Source organism: Dendropsophus ebraccatus, chromosome 5 (genome assembly GCF_027789765.1).
Source record: "Dendropsophus ebraccatus isolate aDenEbr1 chromosome 5, aDenEbr1.pat, whole genome shotgun sequence".
In the NCBI taxonomy this organism is placed as follows: domain Eukaryota; kingdom Metazoa; phylum Chordata; class Amphibia; order Anura; family Hylidae; genus Dendropsophus; species Dendropsophus ebraccatus.
Genome location: NC_091458.1, coordinates 31,919,039 through 31,942,310, shown reverse-complemented (window position 1 = coordinate 31,942,310; position 23,272 = coordinate 31,919,039). Strand labels below are relative to the sequence as shown.

Here is a 23,272-nt window from a genome sequence, read left to right as displayed (position 1 = left end):
GCAGGGCAATATGGCAAAATGAATTTGTCGACTCCAAAGCTTTGTTGTTACAAACAGATGCAGCAGGTAGTGTAGGATATGGAGCTTTTTTCCAAGGCAGGAGCTTTGGGAGATGGCCCAAAAATTGAATTGATTCAGGAATAACAAAAAGTATAGTTCTCCTGGAACTATTCCCTGCTTTGGTTTCAATTGTTGCATGGGGAGCGTTGTTCCGTAACAAGAGGATATTATTAAAAACTGAAAACAAGGGAGTCGTATTTGCAATAAGCACACTGTCTTCAAAATGCGGTTTCACCATTAAACTCCTGAGGCACCTAGTTTTATGCTGCTTGCAGTGTAATATATGGCTCCTTCCGGGATCAAAAAGTTTTTGCTGTCAGTCTTATGGTGGGGGATCGGTGGACTAAGGTGGAGAAGAGTGATGAAAGAGCTGAAGGAGTTAATGTTAGTTTGGCCTACTCCGAATATCATCATATTACATGTAGGAGGTAATGATGTAGGCCGTATAAAGACACTTGACCTTATCTGGGACATAAAGAAAGGCTTAGCGGTTTTTAAGTGTTTGTTCCCGAATACATTATTTGTTTTTTTCTGAAGAGGTCCCGCGATTAGGCTGGTCGACTAAAAATACCTTGAGCGGATACGCCGCAAGTTGAACAGGTCCATCGAGAAATTTATGCCCGTTGTTGGTGGTTTCAGTTACAGGCATATAGATCTCGACGGCTTTAGTGAAGGATTATACAGGTTTGACAGGACCCATTTATCGGATGTTGGGGTTGTTATATTTAATCTGGGTTTACAAAATATCTTGGAGAAATGGCTACGGTGTTTTGGGGGGTCCATGCCTCGCTAGGCATGGCGGTGGGTGTGGTCACAGAGAAAGCTCTGTGGACTGTTTTATTTATGGACTCTAAGTTATTATTATTATTTTATGAAATAGTTATTATTATTTAATAAATTATTTATGCTTCAATAACGTAAGCCATAATAAAACACCGTGGCCTGTTTTCAGCAACAGTTGTTTGTCATTATTTACTTAAGGTTTATTAAGGTAAAATTATATGTACAAGTGGGCCTTCTGGTTTCATGAGGGTGTTTGGTGCACTAGTGGCGGTACATTACCCCTCAGTGCACAGGTCCGCCTACTCATAAATATTCCTCAGGTGTAATGTAATTGAAAGCTGCTTGTCACTTCAGAGCACCAGATGAATATTCATGTGGGTGCAAATGGCATATACTCTAATAACTTATCTAATAAATAATAAGCAGAGTCAAATTCTTTCAAAGTGTGGAGTCTTACTGCCACGGGTCTTTATTCTCAGTTTACTAAATTATATTCATAAACATATATATCTAAATATACTACTCTTTTAATAAATGTATAGATCACAAAAAAATTTTTCATAAATTTATTCCTTAAAATATCCAACAACCTTCATATTGAATCCAACTGAATAACATCATATGACTGTCCGCCCCATTCAATCCTGTCGGGACGACCCACCCACCAATGCCGGCACAGCCAGGCATGAACCCAAACGGGCCGCGGCCAGCTCCACCATATTCTGAAGGCCCAGATTGAATAAATCGAGACCTATATCGGACAAATTAATGCCATCAGGACGATATAAGCCTGGAAGGAAAATTGGACATGAAATTGGACATGCCCTTATTCAGACGACGTCTAATAGTGTCAAGATAGACGAAGCCAGAAAACGACCACACTAATCTAGGCACTATTTCCGAAAAGCAGAGAACAGTGGTGGGATATAACACCGCCAATACCCGAAAAGTCATTTTTAAATCACCAAATAAAATATCAGAACACTTTCGTCCGATATCATTACCACCTGCATGTATTATAATGATATCAGGCGAAGGCCAGACCCTACAGACCCCTTCAAACAAGTCCATCAACTGCTCCCATCTCAAACCCCGAACTCCCGCCCAGTAAGTCACCATATCACTCAGTCCCAAATTAGTGGTATAAATCCTGTAAAGAGCTCTCCTATGGGCCCAGTAGGTGAAGGAGTGTCCAAGAATCCACACCACGATAGGACTGCGACCTGAAACAAAAATCAGAGACACAAATGAGGTCTAATACGGTACCTCTCAGATTTCCATCTACCTAAGTTCTTAATTCTAGACGGAGGGGGAGCCCTAATCTAAAAGCCTCAGTCGCAGCACCTATTTTAAATGAGTGAGCAGAAAAACCAACCAAATCTATACCCAAGAGTATCAAACATTTTCGAAAAACACAGACAAATTGATAAATTTCGACAAGGAACAACTGTCCTCAAGCACCAAATATAAACCAACAACGGCCGGGCGGACCAACATATACTCAAGCACCAATCGAACAGGACAAACCGGACTACCCAGGATCGCTCTGAGAAAAATATAAACACCACGGCCAACTCTGTCCATCTTAGAACGTTTAAGAAACAACCGAACACTATTCCTAGAGACAAAAATATCCTCTAAACCCAAAGTAGAAACAGAATCAACCCTATTAGCTACCAACTCAATAATCCTAAAAGCACCGAAGAATGCCAAGGAAAAAGCAACCCTAAATAAAGATACTTCAAACGGAGAATCACAAACCGTTACACAAACCTGACACAAACGCACTAAAAGAGGATAAGTCACCGGACGCCTTTGATCCGGAGCCGCCCCACGCGGCAACCTCAACCCTTTAAGCAACTGCTTAACAGCAAAGCACAAGGACATAGGAGGAACCGATAACCACCTCTGAAAATACGAGACACCAGAAACAATCTTAGAAAGAACAGATAAGAACAAACCTGAAGACAGCAAATCAGATAAAAATAGTAAATAAATCAAGGGGGAAGAACAAACGACCGAATATTTGGAAGCACGACAAAAGGAACACCAACGAAGCCAAGCCGCAGCGTAGGATCTCCAGGTAAGTGTTGACAACGACCTCTTAATCAGCTCACTAATCAATGCCAAATTATCGTCCATAATTCGGGAGGACAAGACGACCCTTCGAGATCTGCCGCTGGAACCACAGCTTGAAAACGCGCAATCTGCAAACGAGACAAAGAATCTGCAATGACATTGTGCACACCATATTTTGCCCTCAACCAACATATTTCGCCCTCAACCAAATATTAAGTCTAAAACATAATAACACTTAAGTGTCTCAAAAGCTTAACGACCAAATCAGATTTAGAAGATAAACAATTTATAGCATATAATACTCCCTTATTGTCAGTGTTAACTAGCAACCTCTTATCCTTAAACGCAGGCCCCCACAAGGTCAAAGCCACTAAAACGGGGAACAATTCCAAGAGAACAATATTAGACAACACACCAGACCGAACCCAAGAATTATGCCAATTTTCAGCACACCAGTGACCACTCCAATAGGCCCCAAAACCACAGCTCCCAGCAGCGTCAGTATGTAAACCCAAAGCTTCAGCCTCCACAAAGTCCTCTTGCCAGACAGATCTACCATTAAAGTCTGATAAGAAAACCTCCCACAGACGCAAATCAGCCCTTAAATCAGCAAACGTATATGCGCCCCAGGAGACTTCAAACCTCTAGTAGCAGAATAAAGACGCCTACAAAAAACCTTACCCATGGGAACAACGCGAACAGCAAAGACCAAACTACCCAATAAACTCTGAAGCTCCCGCAAACGAACTTTTTTCCTCCCCAAAAAGGAAGCCAGCAAATTCAAAATCTTAACAATCTTCTCCTGAGGCAAAGAAAATTCCATCTTAACAGTATCTATAAGAATACCCAAATATTCCAAACAACTATAAGGTAAAACTGTCTTATTCAAAGCTAACGGGACACCAAAATCAGCACATATACGAAAAAACGAATCCAGAAGGCGCTCACACTCACCAGATCGAGCACGACCCACAAACAAAAAGTATTCCAGATAATGACAGCACGAAGACAAACCCGTGGTTGACACCAGAACCCATTCCAAAAAACTGAAATAGGTCTCAAAATAAGAACAAGACATGCAGAAACCCATAGGTAAAGCTTTGTCAAAATAGTATCGCACCTGCCACATAAAACCCAAGGAATTATACCCCGAAGGAGAGACTGGAAAGAGTCGGACGCCGACTCAACATCCGCTTTGGCTGACAAGGCATGTTGACCACATGAACGCACCAGATCAAGAGCCGACTCGAAGGTACTATACTTGACTGACATCAAGGATTCATCCACCGAGTCGTTCAGTAAAGAACCCAACGGATATGACAAATTATGAACTAATCGAAACTTAAATGGCTCTTTTTTGGGCACAAGACCCAGAGGAGAGACCCTAAAATCTTCAAAAGGCGGACGCAGAAAAGGTCCTTCAATGCGCCCGGCAACCAATTCCACAGACAATTTCTTATTAACCTCAGCAGAATTAACATTAAGAGATTTATGATTACTACTCACCGAACAACCTTTCCCATTATAACTGGGTATAGGGAAACCATAGGAAAAACCAAACATCAGCAAATCAGCCGTCTGTTTGGACAGCGCTCTTACCAAGGGAGCATTTTTTCCAGCATCACCGGTGTCCGTGCTCTTTGAAAGCGCATCTCTGTTAATTGCAGCGGATTGTATGCCATGACCCACTTTCTTAAAACAATGGGACACAGGGTGAAATCCGGAACAATGGCCGCATTCATGCCTGTACTTGCATGACTGGCCCCACATGCACAAGGACTCATTAAATGCAAAGCATAGTCCTTTACGAAAGGACTGCATAGGAACAGAAGGCGGCACTGGACGAGACCTCTGCGGCATCATGAGTTGGATCCAGAGTCCAACGTCCTTCTGGCCCCATTTCAAATTAGGGTAAACCGATAACTTTTGTCTGAACATCTCATCATACAAAAGCCATGCAGAACCACCAAAGTTACGATAAGCATCTAAAATGATGTTGACATGTTGAAACAAAGATGCGCCAATATGAGGCTGTTTTTCGCTCAATACCATAGCATACACACAGAAAGCTTGTAGCCAGCTATAAAATGACTTATACACAGGAGCCTTCTTCTTGTCATCATCCTTATCATTCTCTTTACGTTCTTTAACCTGAGGTAGCAGCGAGAATATATCAATGTAATCATTCTTCCATATTTTATCTTTAACTGACTGCGACAGATGAAATCCCAAAGGGGACACATTACATGGCAACACCTCTTTCATGCATACTTCCGGCACCCCTGGCTTAACAGCCGGCAAAACCGTCTCAGTCGCACGTTCAGCTAACGAACTGTAACGGTCTAAAACAGGCATCTCCTCATTAATAGCAGTGTTAACCCATGCATCACCAAGGGAGGGAGAAGCCACAGCAGGGGAAGGCATAGATATAGTATTATTAACAATTTCACTTTTACCAAGCATCCTCAATAAAGCAGCTACACCGGACAACATTTCAGCATCAATATTGACATTTTGCCCAACATTATTAAACAATACTGGCATCACCGGGGGGGCGCAAATAGCACCAGACTTACCTGAAGTAACTGCCCCAGAGGCTCCCAGTTTGTCCGCAGCAGCGACCGGATCTTTTTTCTTATCAGCCCTTTTAGGCCTCTTCCTGTTCCCCCCAGTACGGCTCCCAATCGCCGAAGCAGCAGCCGGTGACGTCAATCTTCTGGCACTCCTGAGCCGGCTTCCCAATCTGCATCGAATGACGAACTTCTCTCCGCCTCCAACTCCGCCCCCGGATCCGGTTGGGTCAGATCCTGTCGCACCGGCAGTGACGTCCATAGACGAGCCCGGGAAGACTGCACCACTGCTCAGCACCTCCATCGCAGATGAACAATCACCGGAACCAGGTAAAGTTGAAATGCCAGCACCGGCACCGGCCGCCACCGAATCTTCGTCGTCATCATTAACTTGCAGGCATTGACGGAGCCAATACTCGCCCCCGATTCCAAAGGCCTTAGCCAAAACTCTGTAGTAGAGGTCCTCCATGATGCAGGAACAAATGTAGAGCAGACAAACGCAGGTGATTTTCTCGGTGTCTTGCAAACTGCAATAACGGCTCCTCAGGCATCTAGTTTTAATAAACCGGCTTGATGATGTCATCACAGGTATCTGGCCAATCCTGAGGATAATTACTTTTTACCTGCCCAGATACCAACGATCACCTGTACCTGTAAATAAATACCTGCATAGGAAGAAACCATTATGAGGAGTGTGTGTGTGGGGGGGGGGGGGGTTGCTGGACCAGACCCCCTAGCTATCTAACAAACTTTAGAGTGCCAATGCACCCACATATATACTCTTCACTAATTGCTCCGAGTATATGTCATGAGGAGGCAACGGACATCTAACACCCCTATTGGCATAGTACACAATAACTCGCAGCATAACAGTGCAGCAGAAGGGCATAATAAAGATATATTAGTAGTAATTCCTCTCACAATTACTCCCAATAGTAGGTTAGATTCTTTTGACCTGCTGTCAGTTTTACAGGTGTACTGTACCTTTGCTGCCAGGTCTACTACTTGAGCTTTAACATCGATTCTTTGTAGAGGAACCTGCTGCCCGTCACTGCCTTCCAGACCGCCCTTTGTGACCTGACCTTCAGGTAACTCCAATAAAACGTCTGTTAAAATAGAAAAACTCCAATTAACCCCTTCCTGCTGCAGCAGAGGACAGCATTTCAGCTTTTCCTTCCTCTTTCGAGGAGGTTTTTTTTTTTTTTTTTTTTTTTTAGGTATGAGGTTTTTTTTTTCTGGACCAGGATTGCTAGTGTAATTTTATTTATTTTTACAGTTTTTGTCTATGGATAAATGAGATGGGAATACCCTTTTAAGCAATGGCAAGTCCAGGTGCCACCTATAATTATTACTGAAATGCTAGCACTATTGGCCACGGCTAAAGGGCCTTTAAAAAAAACGCGAAATTGTTCGAATTTAAAAGATAATCTTCTGGTGCAAAGTGGCATCAAATAAAAATTCATTGGTATGTCGTTGGCGCATCTTTTGAGCTGACCTTTAAACCATTGTTAGGGTAGCTTCACACACACCATATCGCTTCGGATTTTATGCTGCAGATCCTGTACTTGTGAATGCACCCTTAATTGTTCTTAAGTCATTCAGTGTAAACACTCATCGTTCACAGTATATATACAAACACAAGTACAGTGGTGCCTTGGATTATGAGCATAATTCGTTCGGGGACTGTGCTTGTAATCTATATCAGTCTTAAAGCATAACATGTAAAACAAATGAAACAAATATTTATAAACAGCTGAATGTGTCATATTATAAGTAACTGTACAGTAATGGAGAGGAAGGGAAACACAAGGGCTGACAGAGACTGCAGGGAGCAGGAAGGAATGAGCAGGGCAGATGTGGGCACAGTATAGCAGCACTCTCTGTCCGGGGAGAAAGGGGTTACAGCTATGAAGAGATTACCTCCACAGTTCTGTCCCCTGATGCAAGCCCCAGCCTGAAGTGGATCTGCTATTATTTGGAAGGTGAGGAAGATTTCCTGGGTCAGAGTACAGTGCTGTAGACCCCGCTATGCAGACCATGGCCCTCCTACACCCCCCCCCCCTCCCATCCAATACAGAAAGCTCTTAAACCAAAGCAATGCTCGTAAACCAAGTCTCAATTTTGAAAAACTGTGAGCTTTTCTTACAAAACGCTCTCAATCCAAGTTACTCTTAAACCAAGGTACCACTGTACGAGCATATTAACAACCGTAATTACGATCGTATTAATGACTTTTCATAGCGATTTATTTGTATGTAAAAAAGGACCCTTCACTGGAACTTTATCAATAATGGTGGGCTGCATATGGGATTGCCACTGCTTAGGGCCCTTTTACACGGAAAGATTATCTGACAGATTATCTGCCAAAGATTTGAAGCCAAAGCCAGGAATGGACTATAAACAGAGATCAGGTCATAAAGGAAAGCCTCAGATTTCTCCTCTTTTCAAATCCATTCCTGGTTTTGGCTTCAAATCTTTGGCAGATAATCTGTCAGATAATCTTTCTGTGTAAAAGGGCCCTAAAAGCCTCCAATTATCAGTAGCACAGCACTAGCTGCAGCTGTTAGTGCTGCATGTATGAGCAGCCTAAAAGGGTTCTCTGATTTGGACAATCCCTATACTGGGGATCATATACGATATATCTGCTGGGAACTCCAGTGATCAGTTGTTATTTTTGGGAAGACCTGGAAATAATTTTTGTTTAATTTCTCTGCAGTGCCACTACAAAGGAATCTACGCAATACATAGTGCCTATGCAATTCACTGTGTGTAATGCAGGACAGGACATGTGTTCCAGAGTAAGGGTCCTACTCTGGACAAAGTGATTTTTCAATGATTAACGATATACAATCTCAGACAACCGTTTCGGCAAACAACCTGAAATCATTCACCCAATTATACAGAAGAATGATCATTGCTTGCAATCGTTCTTGCGGTCGTCTTGTCCTAGCTGAACCTATGGGAATGGCGTGTTATTACACCAAAAGATTTGCAAACGATTTTTCGAACGATAATCGTCCCATGTAAAAGGGCCCTAAGAGACTCTCTTTGTGACAACTCTACACCCATCTGATAACTCAGTATTTCCTAAAAGGGTTTATGAAAATAAACTACACAACCATATTATCCTTCCTTACCGTCTGAAGGTTCAGGTTGGATTGGACGATGATCTGGTGTTTCATCAATTGAACTGAACAAAGATTCGTAAAGTGGATGAACATAGTCGCCATCAGTGGAAAACTGAACTATGTATCTCATTTGAATTTGCTTCACGTCATACACCACATATTCATCATCCTAAGGAGTAAATCAGAAGGTCACAAAGTGTTTATTCTGTTTCCCCTTCTAGGCATAAATACCAGATTATCTCAGGCCACGTTTTACAGGGAGAGGTATAGTTAGTGACCTTGTGGATAATCGAAAGTAAAAAAATAAATAGTAATTTTCATCCCAAATTACCCAGCCCTACAGGAGAGACATAATTTACTTACCATTCTTGCTTTTGCATCTACGCTTCCAATAATACTTAATATGAGCCCATTATTTACAGATAACACTACTTACTGAAAAATCGGAGTTCAACCTGTCCTTGCGCCGGACACCGTGCACACTGTGGAAGCCATTGGGTGGTTCAGTGATTGTGTAATCTCTGCGGAACACATCTGCGCAGTTACCTAGAGCCACATCACAGACCATCAAGAGCCGCGATCCAGTGACACTGCTTGGATGGGAATACTTTATACTTGTGCTACATGAAAAGGAAAATCAGCGAACAGAAAAATAAATATAAACTTTTCAGAACATATAATTATTTTCATTTTCTCATTGATCAAGATTATAACAATAGAACTTTTTTTTCCAAACCTTATTGAATCACTGAAATAAATGCCACTTCCAAGGTTTCCGATATCCGTCCTTTCACCACCAAATTCTCCAACAATAATTTCTGGCAACATTAGCCCCCTGTAGAGAACACAGGAACATAATATATTATATATAAAGAAAAATACAGTGTTGTTCTCTCTTTTTTTTTCACCCTGTCTATTTTTTCTCTAGTCTCGCTATAAACCTAACTCTCCCTTCTCTAAGCGTTTTCTATGTTTCAGGACCATTTGTCTGGCTATCAACTCCAGTACTCATTAGAGAAGATGTAGACAATCTTAGATAATGAGCCCCTAATGGCTGCTTGTTTGGCTTGTAGTTAGACCCTCTTGACAGGAAGAGCAATCAGAAAAAAAACCAAATGTGCACATGTGGTGTGTAAACCCCGGTGTGGTGTTATATCGGAGGATCGGCCGGTCATTTGCTAGGTGGTCAGGTGTGGGTTGGCCAAGATACAGCCGGACCTTAGAGTGTTATTTCGTGACGCCAGTGCCAGTGAGGCAAACAGGTGTGATGGCACGCCTGTTTTTATTTTTGAAGGCCGCATGTACCCTTTTCCAATATAGTCAGTGTCCTGCCGGGTTGCTACTGGGTCCCTTGGGTTAGAGTGATCACGGATGGCCAGAAGGGTGTAGTGACCCTCCCGGACTATAAGAACCGCCACCCACAGAAAGGGGAAGTTTTCCAAGGTTGTGGTGTGTGCTGTGTCAGTGTATAGCGAGAAATCACAAGGTCTCTTTAACATAAGAAAGGCTGGTTTACTAGTTGCAAATGTGCAGCAGGTCATACAGAACCAACAGTATGAGGTTTCTCTGGATAAAGCAGTGAATAACACACGACAATAGTTCTGAATAAATACATGACAATACAGCAACCTGATCTGTAGTAAAGGTGTAACGTAGGATATAGTTGTGTTGATCAAGTAGTGCTGAGCAGTACAAAGAAACAGAGTAGCAGAGAGGAGGATGCCGTGAGAGTCTCAACCCATGTAGTACTGTGTTCTGCCGGGAGGTTGGAGGATGAGGTAGAATACTTAAAAGAAGAAGAACACCTGTGCCCGTGTATTGACTTTGAGTTAGTCTTCACACCACCTTATGCCCACTAGACTAGGCTGAATCTTCCTTGAGGGTGACACAGGCCCCAGACCTTGTTACCTGGGATGAGCGGAATGCTGAGGGTTCCCTGCAGTTGAGCGTTCAACCGCACTGCGAGATAGAGCTCATAGGCTTACTGCAACTTTGCTCTATCTAGATCAGTTCGTAGCTCTTTGGCTTTCGTGGATGCTGTCCTGCTCTGTTACACTCCTTGTCCTCAGCGTGGGTTGAGGTTGTCTCTGGCTTGTTTAACAGTGCATAATGCTGTGTAGCGTTACTTTTAAGAAAGTTGTTAGAGGTGTACTGTCTCGGGTCCTTATCATACAGGGTTCTAGCTAAGACTGAACTTGAGGTACGGGGACATGGCAGAGGGCCAGGGCCCAGATAGGACCACTGTGGAGAGCTATCTAGCTTGTGTCCTTCCTCTACAATGCCCAACATGAAAGACCTTTTTTCCTCCTCCACCCATGTGACTTACTTCCCTAGTGTAACTAACGTGCGCTGTGAGTGGGTGAAGAGTGCAACAGAAGAAATTAGGAGAGAGGTAATAGGAGAAAAGGAAACAAAACTCCTACTGGTCTACAGACTCAGGTGACACATAAAGAAACAATAACCCTTTACATCCTTCAGCTGTGTGGCTTCCAAGTACACATATATATAATACAGCGCCATCTAGTGGTGAACATTAGTACTACTTTCATCACCACACAAGTACAATAAGTACAGACTTTTGTGAAGGGTGTATCCAACTGCAACACCCGTGGTAGAATACCACACACACTCACCGTGAGAGAATCCCTACAAAGTTGCATGGTGAAGAAGCATGGAGCAAGGACTTGACATTCCCCAGATCACTCTTGAAGTTAGTGATCTCGCTCAGTCTCCCAACTCTGAAGACTCTTAATATATTAAACTGTCCATTGCTGTAGGGAAAAAAGAATTGTCACAAACCATAGAAATGACTACTAGTCTTTAATGGGTAAAGCACATTCACACAATGCATGACTAACAAAACAGGCGGAGGACTTGCTCTGGGCACCTGTCTACCTTCTGGGGGCACCCACCTACCTACTGGAGACAACAGTTAACCTACTGCGGACACCTAAAATCTACCTACTGGCAGCACCTGTTAACTACTGGTGAAACTTACCTACTCAATTTAGAAATTAATATTTTAGGGAAAGGGGGAATAAATAAGGCTGGTTGCACAGTAGGAGAGGGAAAGGGAGAGAAGCCATGTCTTCTCTGCTAAGGGCACTAAAAATGTCCTGTCCGAGCCCTGATTGCAGGGAAGCGTGGGGATGGGGATAAAAGTACCAACCTCTGGATGTCTTACCTGTGGTTGTGATCCAGAATACTTTGTTTAACCTGAAGGAACTCTGCAGAGTTTGGGTCAATATGTTCTATTCTGCATCTGAGCGCTTTGTATTTGGCAGTAGAGGAAGGGGTAAATATACATGACCTATTCTCAATCACATTAATCATGTCTCTAATTACCTAGAAGTCATAGTAAAAAGAAAGAAAGAAGAGTTGAAGTAAACACAAGTGTTATTACAGAACTGTCATACAGGAACATTTATTTCATAGCTTTAAATGTTGCTGCTGCCATTTAAACTACTGATCCGAGACCTAGTAGACACTTTCCTTGGTTGGTTAATTCTACACTGATCCTATTAATGAATCTGCTTCATTTAAGGGCTCGGCCACACTAGCTTTTTCTTTTTTTCTAATGGATCCGTCCATATTAATTAAACGGATGAGCATAAACTGATGAGCAGACTGATTCAAACTGATTGCAAAATGTTCATCTTTTTTTATGGTCCATTTGTATTTTGGCTTAAAAAAACTGACTTTTGTACATCAGTTTGCATCCGCTTGCATCAGTCAGCATCCGTTTTTCTATCCGTTTATTTTTCTTCTTTGGTTTCTTGCTGCTTCTGCGCATGCTCAGTGCAAAAACGGATGAAAAAAAACGGATGTGAACGGAAATACCTTCCGTTTTAGATCCATCCTCATTGACTACATTGTAAAAAAAAAACGAAAGAGCACTTTCTGTTCGTGATCCGTTTTTTTTAAGCGGAAAGAAAATACTGCAAACACTTTTTTCTTCAGTTCACAAAAACGGATCTTGAACGGATTGCATGCAAACGGAGCACAATTAGGGCAAACGGAGCACACTAATATATCATGGGAATCTATGGGGATTTTAACGGATCCGACAGTTTCCGTTTTGCTTACTCCAAAACGGAAAAGGTAGACTGAATGGTGCCGGATGGTCAAACGCTGATGTGAACGTAGCCTTACAACTCCTCTCAGCCACTCTCTCATTTCTAGATTCTTGTAAAAACTGTCTAGTGAGGAACAAAAATTGTAGAGCACATATAATAACTTTGGTGCACAGTAGACTGTTGTTTTTTTTTTTTTAACCTAGAAGTTAGTTTTACTCTGAAGTCAGTGTTTAAGTCAGTAAATCTTTCCGCAAGAGGACACACATACCTGACATAAGTCCTGCTTATCTGTCAAGAACTTCATATTAATGTCATTCTGTATCTTCTCCTTGTGTGGAATAAATCGATAGAACTCCTGCATCATCTCACATATGTCTTCTTCTTTATCTTTGTTGATTAAAGCTTTTCGAATCAGGCATAGAATTCCTTCTGCTTTACTAAGCTTAAAAAGAAAATAAAAGTTATATATATAAAGTTATAGTTAACTTTTTTACCAAAAGTACAATTTGAGAAAAAGTCTACGCACTCAATTTAATAATTCTCTACAAAATATAAAAGTTAAAACTAAATGGTTTCAACAAGAGGTGAAATGTTTCTCCTTCACTACAGTGAAATAACAGCCTACAATGTGTATGCACAGTTGCATAAAAATAAAAGGGGTTCTCCAGGCCAAAAGTATGACACTTTCTTCTAAAATGAATGAAGCTTAATTGTAATACAAAAAAAAAAAAACACAGAAAAAACAGGCATGGTGCTGTTTATACAAGAAAGTAGCTGTACTACTATTTACTAATTCTATATTGTGTAGATTTCACTTATTGAATCTGTTTCCCCCCCCAGTCCCTCTATTTCTTACATCATTCAGACTAATGATTTGTACAGGACATGAAAGTATAGAATCCAGATGTCCAAGCGCATCCATCCAAATAGACCCAACCAGGCCGGCCACTTCTGGGGACAATTCTGTGATGTTGATGGCTTCTCCGAGCAGAACCTTTTTAAAAAGACAAGACATATGTTTGAAAACTGTAATTTTCTAAAACTGGAAAATTAATGTCACAGAAACCCCTTAACCCCTTAAGGACCGGACCAATTTAAATTTTTGAGTTTTCGTTTTTTCCTCCTTGTGCTTAAAAGGCCATAGCACTTGCATCTTTTCACCTAGAAACCCACACAAGCCCTTATTTTTTGCGCCACTAATTGTACTTTGCAATGACAGGCTTAACCTGAACCAGAAAAAAAATTATATGTGTGGTGAAGTTAAAATATATTTTTTTTATTGGGGGGGGGGGGCCTGGGGTAAAACTGACTTGTTATACATGTGCCTCAAAATAGTCGATTATTGTTCCTTAAAATCGCTCTATTCCCATCTTTATAACGCTTTTATCCTTTGGTCTATGGGGCTGGTTGAGGTGTCATTTTTTGCGGCATGATCTGTTCTTTCTTTCGGTACCTTGTTTGCTTTTTGATCACTTTTTATTAAAACTTTTCTGGATTTGATGAGACAAAAAATGCACAATTTTTTACTCTGGTGGGTTTTTGCGCTTACGCCGTTTTCCGTGCGAGATCAGGAATGTGATAATTTAATAGTTCAGGCGATTACGCACACGGCGATATCAAAAATGTTTATTTATTCATTTTTGTAAAATGGGAAAAGGGGGGGGGGGGGTGTCTTTCAAACTTTTATTAGGGGAGAGGACTTTTTATTAATTAAAAATAAATTTTTATACACATACTAGAAATCCCCCTGGGTTTAGGGTTATTCCCCCTGGGGTTAGGGTACTACTCTGATCTCTCATTGAGATCTATGCAGTAAAGATATACAGTACTGCATAGATCAATGAGATAGGCGATCTATTGCTCTGGCTTGCTGCAACCAATTACAATAAATCATTGAGCCGGGATCAGTGCCATTACGTTGCTGACCCCCCCTGGCGGGAGCGGATGCGGGGATTGCTCCCCCATGATCATGTATGGGAAGAACTGCCTTTTAAATGAAGCCGTCAACTTTGGCAGCTGCATTTAAAAGGCTAATTAGCAGGCAGGGTGATCGGACCATGCCCGCTAATAGCTGTGGCCCCAGGCTGCAGATAGCACCTGGGATGGCGGCGGTTCAGAGCGGGGTCGCCACTCGGCCCCCCTCTGAATGCCCCTAACGATGCCATGGCGTACATTTTTGCCCTGTGTCATTAAGGGGTTAAGAAATACCTACATGTGGCTTAACATGCTGACAAGTTCAGGAGATCCATGCAATTCTTTTATTTCAAGGCTAGTAAACATGTAACTCTTTTTTAACTTCTTTTGAGGAAATAGCTCAAAACTATAATTACCATAGATGACATAGATAAATGACAAATTAAAATATATCACCTTCTGCAGAGCTTTGGAAGCTAAGTTCTCAGCCTGTAATGGGATCCTATCGATTTGAGTGAATCCTTTGTTTTTAACGTCATTAATTCGATGCTCATATTTCTCACAAGCCTTCTCAGCAGTGTCCACCAGACTAAATGTAACTTGTTTCTGGACAAAAAATTTTTTTTAAATCATTATTATTACTTTTAAGAAAAAAAGAGAAAGTGTATATGAATCCTCTGAGCACCAGGGCCCCCACCAATCAAAACTTCTGACACAGCAATTGGACATGTGAAAAGTTTCTTAAAATGATATACAGTGGTACCTTGGTTTAAGAGTAACTTGGTTTAAGAGCGTTTTGGATTGAGAGCTCAGAGTTTTTCAAAATTGTGACTTGGTTTAAGAGCATTGCTTTGGTTTAAGAGCTCCCTGTACTGGGTGGGAGGGGGAGTGGGGGAGGGGCATGGTCTGCATAGTGGGGCCTACAGCACTGTACTCTGACCCAGGAAATCTCCCTCACCTTCCAAATTATAGCAGATACACTTCAGGCTGGGGCTTACATCAGGGAACAGGACCGTGGGGGTAATCTCTCCATAGCTGTAACCTCTCTCTCCCCGGACAGAGAATACTGCAGTTCCTTCCTTATGCACTTACTATACATTTACTCCACATGCTGACTGCTATACTGTACAGTAACTTATAATATCACATATTCAGCTGTTCTCATTGTTTGTTGCATTAGTTTTACATGTTATTCAGAATAAAAAAATCATTATTTGTGGGGTGTGGAACCAATTGTCTACATTTCAATAATTTCTTATGGGAACATTTGCTTTGGTTTAAGAGTTGATTTGGATTACAAGCACAGTACCAGAACAAATTATGTTCATCATCCAAGGTACCACTGTATACTCTTTAATAAAAGTGCATGGATACAAATGCAGAACAATTCATTTGTAATAACATCCTATTATGTACACAGGACAGGTTAGAAGATAAGATGTTGCTATACAGCACTGACCAACACAACAACCTGTCAGGTACTTCAATACAGTATACATTCATCTGCTTAAAGCGTAACTGTCATATTTTTTTTTTATTGCAGAAATCAGTAGTATAAGCGATTTTAAGAAACTCTGTAATAGGTTTTATCAGCCAAAAAAGCCTCTTTCTGTCCTCAAGAAGCAATTTCACAGCCTCCCCCCCTCACTTCTTATCTGTGCATTATCAGGCAAACACGTCTTCATTACAGAGAAGCCAGTGAAGACGGGTTCTGCTCTCTCCATTGTAAACCTATGGAGGGGGGAGGGGCTGAGGGAGATGAGGCAGCAGGAAGAGGTGACATGAAGGTCAGCTGTTTGTAGACTCTCTGGGCACCTAAACCGCAGGATTCTGGGGTCAGAAAGGTCAGTGCTTATCTATGAACTTACTGAGAGAAGATTGCAGGGTGTTGTGCTTTGCAGAAATCCTCCGTGCTCAGTCACTCCTAACAGCCCCTCCCCTCTCCATAGCCACATAATGGACACAGAAATCCTGCTTCTTCTGCAGTGAGAGGGGAGGCTGGGAAATTGCTTTTTCAGTCCAGAAGGAAACTCTTTTGGTTTATAAAACCTATTACAGAGTTTCTTAAAATCGCTTGTACTATTGATATTTAACGTTTTTTTTTTTAAATGACCCTGAAATGACAGTTACGCTTTAAAGGCAGTGTAGATCGTCTATGTTGTAAGTTAGAAGATAAAGGTACACGTTCTGTAGTAAGAAAACTGTGGATAGATATGGAAACATTTCTGTAAAAGTCAATTACTAAGGCCCCTTGCATACATCCGTAATTCCTTTCTGCATTTGCGGACAGTATGCAGACCCATTCTAGTCTATAGACCAATGCACGTGACCGTGGATTCTACTGTCTGTGCAGTGCCTGAAGCCCATATTTTATTGTCTTTGATTAGCCTCACATCAGTGATCGGGGGCGGCCCAGTCATAGCATTCTGCAGACTTTGGTGGACTGTGGTTTGGCAGTCCGAAAAAAATCAAAAAATCTTCAATATTATAATTTACACATCCAGCAATCCGCACAAAAGAACAGTCCCTTACCACACCTCACTGGACCATTTCTCTCTGTATATTCTGTATGTGTAAATTATATTAATATATATGAAGTGATTTTGACTATTGTGATGGAAATTTCTATAATTTCTTTGCAAATTATTTTTTACACCACCAATTTACAGTGGCTTGAAAAAGGGTTCGAGTGCACAGACCTTTCCTAATGCAGCCATATTTACCTCCGATGTGTTAGGAAGACCATAAACCGTAGATATCCTATATGATAAAGGACACTGTCCTGTAAGGAAAAGCAGTTCAACAATTGCATATTCTTCTTCCTGAAAAATAAATATGTGCATAGGGAAAGTCAGCAAAGAATTTAGATATATTTGTTACATCAGCGTTGGACTGAAATACATTGGATTTCTACTAGGATTTATTCTGATGGTCTACATTCAAGAATATTTGCACTTTTATTCTCAATAATTTGTTAAATAGCATGAAAACTGAACAAACTCTAGAAACAAAGGTTCTCTCTCTGCTGAGCCTTATGGGAACTACTGTAAATAAGTACTGTGTGTCTGACCCAGAAACCATCAAATAAGTGGGCCAGATCCTGTAGTAGTTATTCAGTACCATGTGAGATATCATGTGACTAATGGGAAGATGGGCAATGAGTAAAACACAGGTGTACAGATTTTAGAATATAGTAATTGCTACTAAAGAAACAACAACAGTAAGTAGAATACAGTACATTTGCTGGAGATGTATGGCTATGAGAAGGATGAAATAAATAAACCTAAAACATGGTTCAATGGTTGTTCTGTTTTGTTCTGTTACTAGAACAGAACCATTAAAAAAACAGATCCACTGCACACAGACACCAACGCCGCCTGCCAAATCACATTGGCTATAATAGGGTGTGTTAGGTTTTCATCGTGGTTTCCGGCATTTTACCAGGCAAAAGAGTGCAGTATACTGTGCCAATTTGCTTTGCTATTCTTGATGCAACTTGCTATGGAGGCCCCAGTGGATCAAATATGTGAATCAAGAAAAAGCTACGTAGTTTTACCAACTATTCAGAGAAACACAGCAGGAAGATTGTTTATATTATTTATGTGTGATTTTTATTTTACAGCGCTTCCACATTACTGATTTTTTTCTTCAAGGTAAATTGTTATAAAAGTAAGTTATTAAAGTAATAGAGATAAATATTTTACTTTTTGGAAGCAGCTGTATTTTGCCACTTCTGAGTTATCTAAAGTGTTTTCATCGTTGTCATTGCCTTCAAAATCCATATCTTCCTCCATATTACTGTGGAGAGAAAAAACGTTGGTTACATATAATATAAATTACTAAAGGACACAACCAATGGTTAAATAAAATGACTGTCTATAAGTTGGCAATATCATGTTCATTCTGTGCTATATTTCCACTCAGTATCACAAATGTGCTGTGATCGTCACTTATTTCCCTTTTAAAGGCTACCTGTCTCTATGCTTCTCTAATACAGTATACCAATTTACTAATAAACCAATATAGAGACATATACGCCAATTTTTCTTTCTGCTCAAAATTTTATTTCTTAATGAATAAACATGTCACCCAGTGAATCTGGACACTGTTTACAGAGGAGAGATGATAAGTCCTGATGTGTCATAAATACATATCTCTCCATTAAAGTCGATTCCACTTCTTGTTTTGGCTACAAATACTGACCAAATCACTGACTGCCATTTGTAAGTTTTGGATAAGAATGTTCTAAAAGGATTAAGATTTATTATTTGTGTAATTTTAGCAATAAGCATACATACAGGTTCTTTACTCATACAGTGCTCAGGCTAATACAACATGAGTGACAATGGATTGGGGAGCAGCCTGCACAGGAAAAGAGAAAGTAAAGGATTTTACGCACAGGACTGTGCATAGGAAAGGGGGGAACAACAATACATCATTTGAATTACCTTTCCACAGTTTTTTCCTCGTTTACAAATCTGTCAAGAAATGGTTTTTTCAATTCCTCTGAAAAAATATAAAACACATTTAATGAATAAAAAGAGTTTCATGTTCTTATTTTCATAAATGAAAGGAAGCCGAGATTCTAACAATTCTCAAGCCAAATTAATGTTTTCCACACAAAGTTTTAAAAGGGGCTAGTACATCTGCACTGAAAAAAATAGTTTCCTTTCCTTTAGTTAAAGGGGATTGTCAAGACCTGCTCCCACATAGGATCATCAAAAGATTCTGCGTTCTGTCCCAGCTCTGGTTATGCTACTTCCAGCACTTGAAATAATGTGCATTTTTCTGTCATTGGTTGTCAGTGATTTTTGGATACAGGTAAAAAGTAACACTAAAGACTAAGGGCTATATTACACGGCACGAGGAGGAAGCGAGCACTGACCTGTGAGTTCAGCGCTCGCTTCCTTCTCGTTCCCCATTTACTGCCTGTGCTATTACACGCATAGACAGCAAGTGAGGGGGGGGGGGGAGCCGCAGTGAGCTGTGGTAGGGGCTGCCCTGACGATCATTAGGGTCCTGTTAGACGAAGCCATTTTTAATGATATACGAATCACAAATAAGATTTTATCATTAACCTGAAATTGTTCACCATTACACAGAACAATAGTTGTTAGTTACGATTGTTTACTGCAATTGTTTACTCCATCTGATCCTAGCAAACGAATTAACGATTAGTGAACGATTAACAATGACTTTAGGGTCAGATCTAAATCAACCATCATGAACAATTTTTACGATCGTTGCCTCCAAATACACAGAATGATTATCCTTTAAACTCCAACTATATAATGATTTTCCGGACAATCATTGTCCCGTGTAATAGGGCCATTAGATTGTCTGGGCTGTCCATTGAAGTAAGCAGCGGTCTGCTGCCATCCCTGTTACACGGAGCGATGCACAGCAGACCATTGCTGTTGTTCTTGTGATTTTTTTAACCTGTTGAAATACCACGATTAGCAAACATCATGCATCTCGGTTGATTGTGGTCTTTTAACAGACGTTATTTGTTTGATAAGTAAGGCATGGCAGAAATGTAGCAGATATGAAGCACTGGATAGGTTTGGACAGAGAACAATTCCATTTCTAACTGAAAAAAATAGTTTTCAGTAAATTGTTACCCCTAGTTTGGGCTGAATTGATCACAAAATGTGGAATGTGGACTTTGACGTCTGCCACCATGAACAGAAAACAAAACTTTTATGTTTCAAATAATGACCCATACTGTCGCCCGTATTAAGCTTCTCCAGTCCCTTCTGTGTTTCCGGGTTTGCGCAGCCACAGGCCTTAAAACATTATTGAGGATCATATGCCAAGCACGCTGAAAGCCACTTAGACAGCCAGCACCCTGCTGTGTACTGATGATAAGCAAAAACCCCCAAACAGCTGTCAGCACGCCGTTTCTGGGAGAGATTCTGGCTTGGCGTATAATTTCGTCATGTTTAGATTGCGCATGTGGGGAAGATTTTCTTCTTACATCCATTGACGTAGAATCCCTATATACGCGCATCCCGCAGGGTTTGGCAATAGATAGTATCCGTATGCTACTGGAAAAAACTAATAAGAGCAAGGACTACATACAATTTATTTGTGAAGGTCTAGATTTGGTTCTTTCCAACAATGTTTTCAGTTTGACAATACATAGTTCTTGCAGGTCTCCGGAGTGGCCATGGGCACTCCGATGGCCTGCAGTGTAGCTAATTTATTTTTAGCCACTTTTGAGATGAATTATGTGTTTGCATCTTCAAATTTATTTCTTAGACTTATTTACAGATACGTACGTTTTGTCGATGACATATTTATTATTTGGACAGGGACAGCAGATGATTTTGCCAGTTTTGTGGGTATGTTAAATAAATCTAATACTATAAATATGCTCTTTACCTGTAAGATTGATAGAGAAGGATTGGAATTTTTGGACGTTCTGGTCTGTAAAAATAGTGATGGTTTAGAGACAAAAGGATATAAAAAACCTACTTTATCTAATACATTACTTCACTATAGCAGTTGTCATGCCGAAGCTACAAGGAATACAGTACTGTATGGCCAATTCTTGAGGTTGCACCGAATTAATAGCAATATGGATTCCTTCCTGCGGCAGGCGGGCGATTAAGCCCAAAGCCTCCTGCAGAGAGGTTATCCGAAGCCTCAATTGGATGAAGCGTGCAACAGGGCGAAGATTAAAGGGAGAGCAACTTTGCTTTCAACAGCATCTCATCGTAAAAAGAACAAGAAAAATAATAACAGATTTGATTTTTCCTTTAAATTATCCCTAATGGCCCCTCAGATTCATAGTGCTATAAATAAATACTGGAGCATACTTGAAGGAGATACTTCACTGAAAGAATGGGTAGAAAGAAAACCTTTTGTAACATTTAGACGTAGCATGAACCTTAAAGGGAATCTGTCAGCTCCTGGGCCCTACCTGAGGTGCTGGCAGTGTGCTGTAGCTGGCAGTCCCCTAGTGAGCATGGTGCTGTTTTTGGTAATTTCCCGTGCAGTGGATTATGTACAATCTTATGTCTCCTACTGTACTGAAGAGTCACAGAAGAGTTGTTCGTGCCACACTCTGACACACATCTCCACTCCTTCCCATCCCTCCTCTTTATGAATAATCAATGCTGCTCAGCTGTCATCCAGTGTATCTGATTGCAGATCAGTCCTCTGTAGGCAATTTATGTCTGAAAGAAAAACTCAGATATAGTTGAAGCTGTGGTCTAGGGGTAACTCTCCATGTCTGAAAGAAACAGGTATAATTCAATCCCTTCTCCCAAATGTGCTGGAGCTGTGGTCTAGGGGTAACTCACCTGTCTAGAGACCTGCCAACAGTTCATTCTCTGGTTCGGATCCTCTGATGGAAATTAAATAGATGTCTCCCCCCCCCCCCCCCCCATTATTGTATCATTTTTAAGGCTATGTTCACACAGTATTTTTGCTCAGTATTTTGGTCAGTATTTTGCAACCAAAACCAGAGGTCGATAGAGAACACAGAAAGGCTATGTTCTCTCACTGTTGAGATTGAGCAGATGGCCGTTATTTAATGGAAAATATCGGATTTTGTTTTAAAATAACAGTAATTGTTTGTCATAAAATGGCAACCAACCACTCCATTTCAACAGTGTGTGAACATAGCCTTTCTGTGTTTTCAATCCACTTCTGGTTATGGTTGCAAAATACTGAGCAAAAATAATGTGCGTGAACATAGCCTTAAAAATGATACAATAATGAGGAAAACATAAATAAATAAAGAACTCTATTTTATTCCCATCAGGGGACTTGAACCAGAGAATGAACTGCTGGCAGGTCTCTAGACAGGAGAGTTACCCCTAGACCACAGCTTCAACTATATCTGAGTTTTTCTTTCAGACATAAACTGCCTACAGAGGACTGATCTGCAATCAGAGACACTGGCTGACAGCTGAGCGAGCAGGAGGCCAGGCAGCATTGTTTATTTATGAAGAGGAGAGAGGGGAAGGAGTGGAGAGGTGTGCCAGAGTGTGGCACTAACAACTTCTCTTTGCCTCTTCAGTACAGTAAGAGATATGAAATTGTGCATAATCCACTGCACAAAATATTACCAAAAAGCACCATGCTCATTAGGGGACTGCCAGCTACAGCACACTGTCAGCACCTTAGATAGGGCCCAGGAGCTGACAGATTCCCTTTAAGGACAATTTTGTTTGTAACAATTTTGTCTCTAAAAAAAAAACCCACTAACATGTGGTTAAAAAAATTATTTAAAAGGCAATTTTAGATGTGGCTCCTGTAAGTGGTGTCCGGCTATGATGAAAGGCACTAATTTATGTCTAAACGGAGTTGACATTACTGCCAAGGACTTTATCTGTTGTAAAACCACTCATGTAGTCTACTGTATTTTCTGTCCATATGGCCGTTTTTATATAGGTCAAACCAAAAGGGCATTATGCACCCGGTTGAGGGAACATGTATACTCTATAAAAACTGGTATAGGAGCCACAAGGCTAATAAATCATGTAAAAGATAGCCATAGTGGTGATCCTTCTGTGTTAAAATTTACTGGCATAGAAAGGGTATACAAAGTAGGGCAGGACAGACTTCAGGGTCTCCTAAAAAACTAATTACTTTGAATACGTACGGAAGCAGAAGGCCCAGGAGGTTGCAATGAGAGAGTAGATTGCAGCCT

General features: G+C 40.9%; 2 protein-coding genes across 15 annotated transcripts in view; both read right to left on the bottom strand.

Annotated features, from left to right (window-relative positions):
• Window positions 1-23,272, bottom strand: part of LOC138792403 (protein mono-ADP-ribosyltransferase PARP4-like) — a 226,246-nt gene that overhangs the window by 179,497 nt on the left and 23,477 nt on the right. For 12 of the 13 annotated variants that reach the window (XM_069969777.1, XM_069969776.1, XM_069969775.1 and 9 more), the window contains 13 exons: window positions 20,995-21,039; window positions 19,059-19,116; window positions 18,315-18,408; window positions 17,334-17,432; window positions 15,067-15,216; window positions 13,553-13,690; window positions 12,965-13,138; window positions 11,805-11,965; window positions 11,254-11,391; window positions 9,357-9,455; window positions 9,057-9,240; window positions 8,630-8,789; window positions 6,477-6,598 (listed from right to left, as the gene is read on the bottom strand). In XM_069969777.1, coding sequence (XP_069825878.1) covers window positions 6,477-6,598; window positions 8,630-8,789; window positions 9,057-9,240; window positions 9,357-9,455; window positions 11,254-11,391; window positions 11,805-11,965; window positions 12,965-13,138; window positions 13,553-13,690; window positions 15,067-15,216; window positions 17,334-17,432; window positions 18,315-18,408; window positions 19,059-19,116; window positions 20,995-21,039 — 1,622 coding nt within the window. The remainder of the gene's footprint in view (window positions 1-6,476; window positions 6,599-8,629; window positions 8,790-9,056; window positions 9,241-9,356; window positions 9,456-11,253; window positions 11,392-11,804; window positions 11,966-12,964; window positions 13,139-13,552; window positions 13,691-15,066; window positions 15,217-17,333; window positions 17,433-18,314; window positions 18,409-19,058; window positions 19,117-20,994; window positions 21,040-23,272) is intronic. The other variant, XM_069969779.1, reaches the window with a different exon arrangement.
• LOC138792405 (uncharacterized) lies at window positions 1,395-6,128 on the bottom strand. 2 transcript variants are annotated; one of them, XM_069969790.1, is made up of 2 exons: window positions 5,499-6,128; window positions 1,395-3,050 (listed from the first exon to the last, which is right to left on the bottom strand). In XM_069969790.1, the coding sequence occupies exons 1-2, from the start codon at window positions 6,073-6,075 to the stop codon at window positions 2,239-2,241; spliced, it is 1,389 nt and encodes a 462-aa protein (XP_069825891.1). In that variant the 5' UTR covers window positions 6,076-6,128; the 3' UTR covers window positions 1,395-2,238. The 2 variants fall into 2 exon arrangements, with proteins under 2 accessions (XP_069825891.1, XP_069825892.1); XM_069969791.1 differs by having other exon boundaries at window positions 1,395-2,066.

Bases quoted from the DNA above. Each gene is read 5' to 3' on its own strand.
- LOC138792405 (XM_069969790.1), bottom strand. From the start codon at position 6,075: ATGACATCATCAAGCCGGTTTATTAAAACTAGATGCCTGAGGAGCCGT. The intron at 3,051-5,498 runs GTAAGTCTGGTG...TCTCGTTTGCAG, and splicing joins CTCTGGGGCAGTTACTTCAG to ATTGCGCGTTTTCAAGCTGT.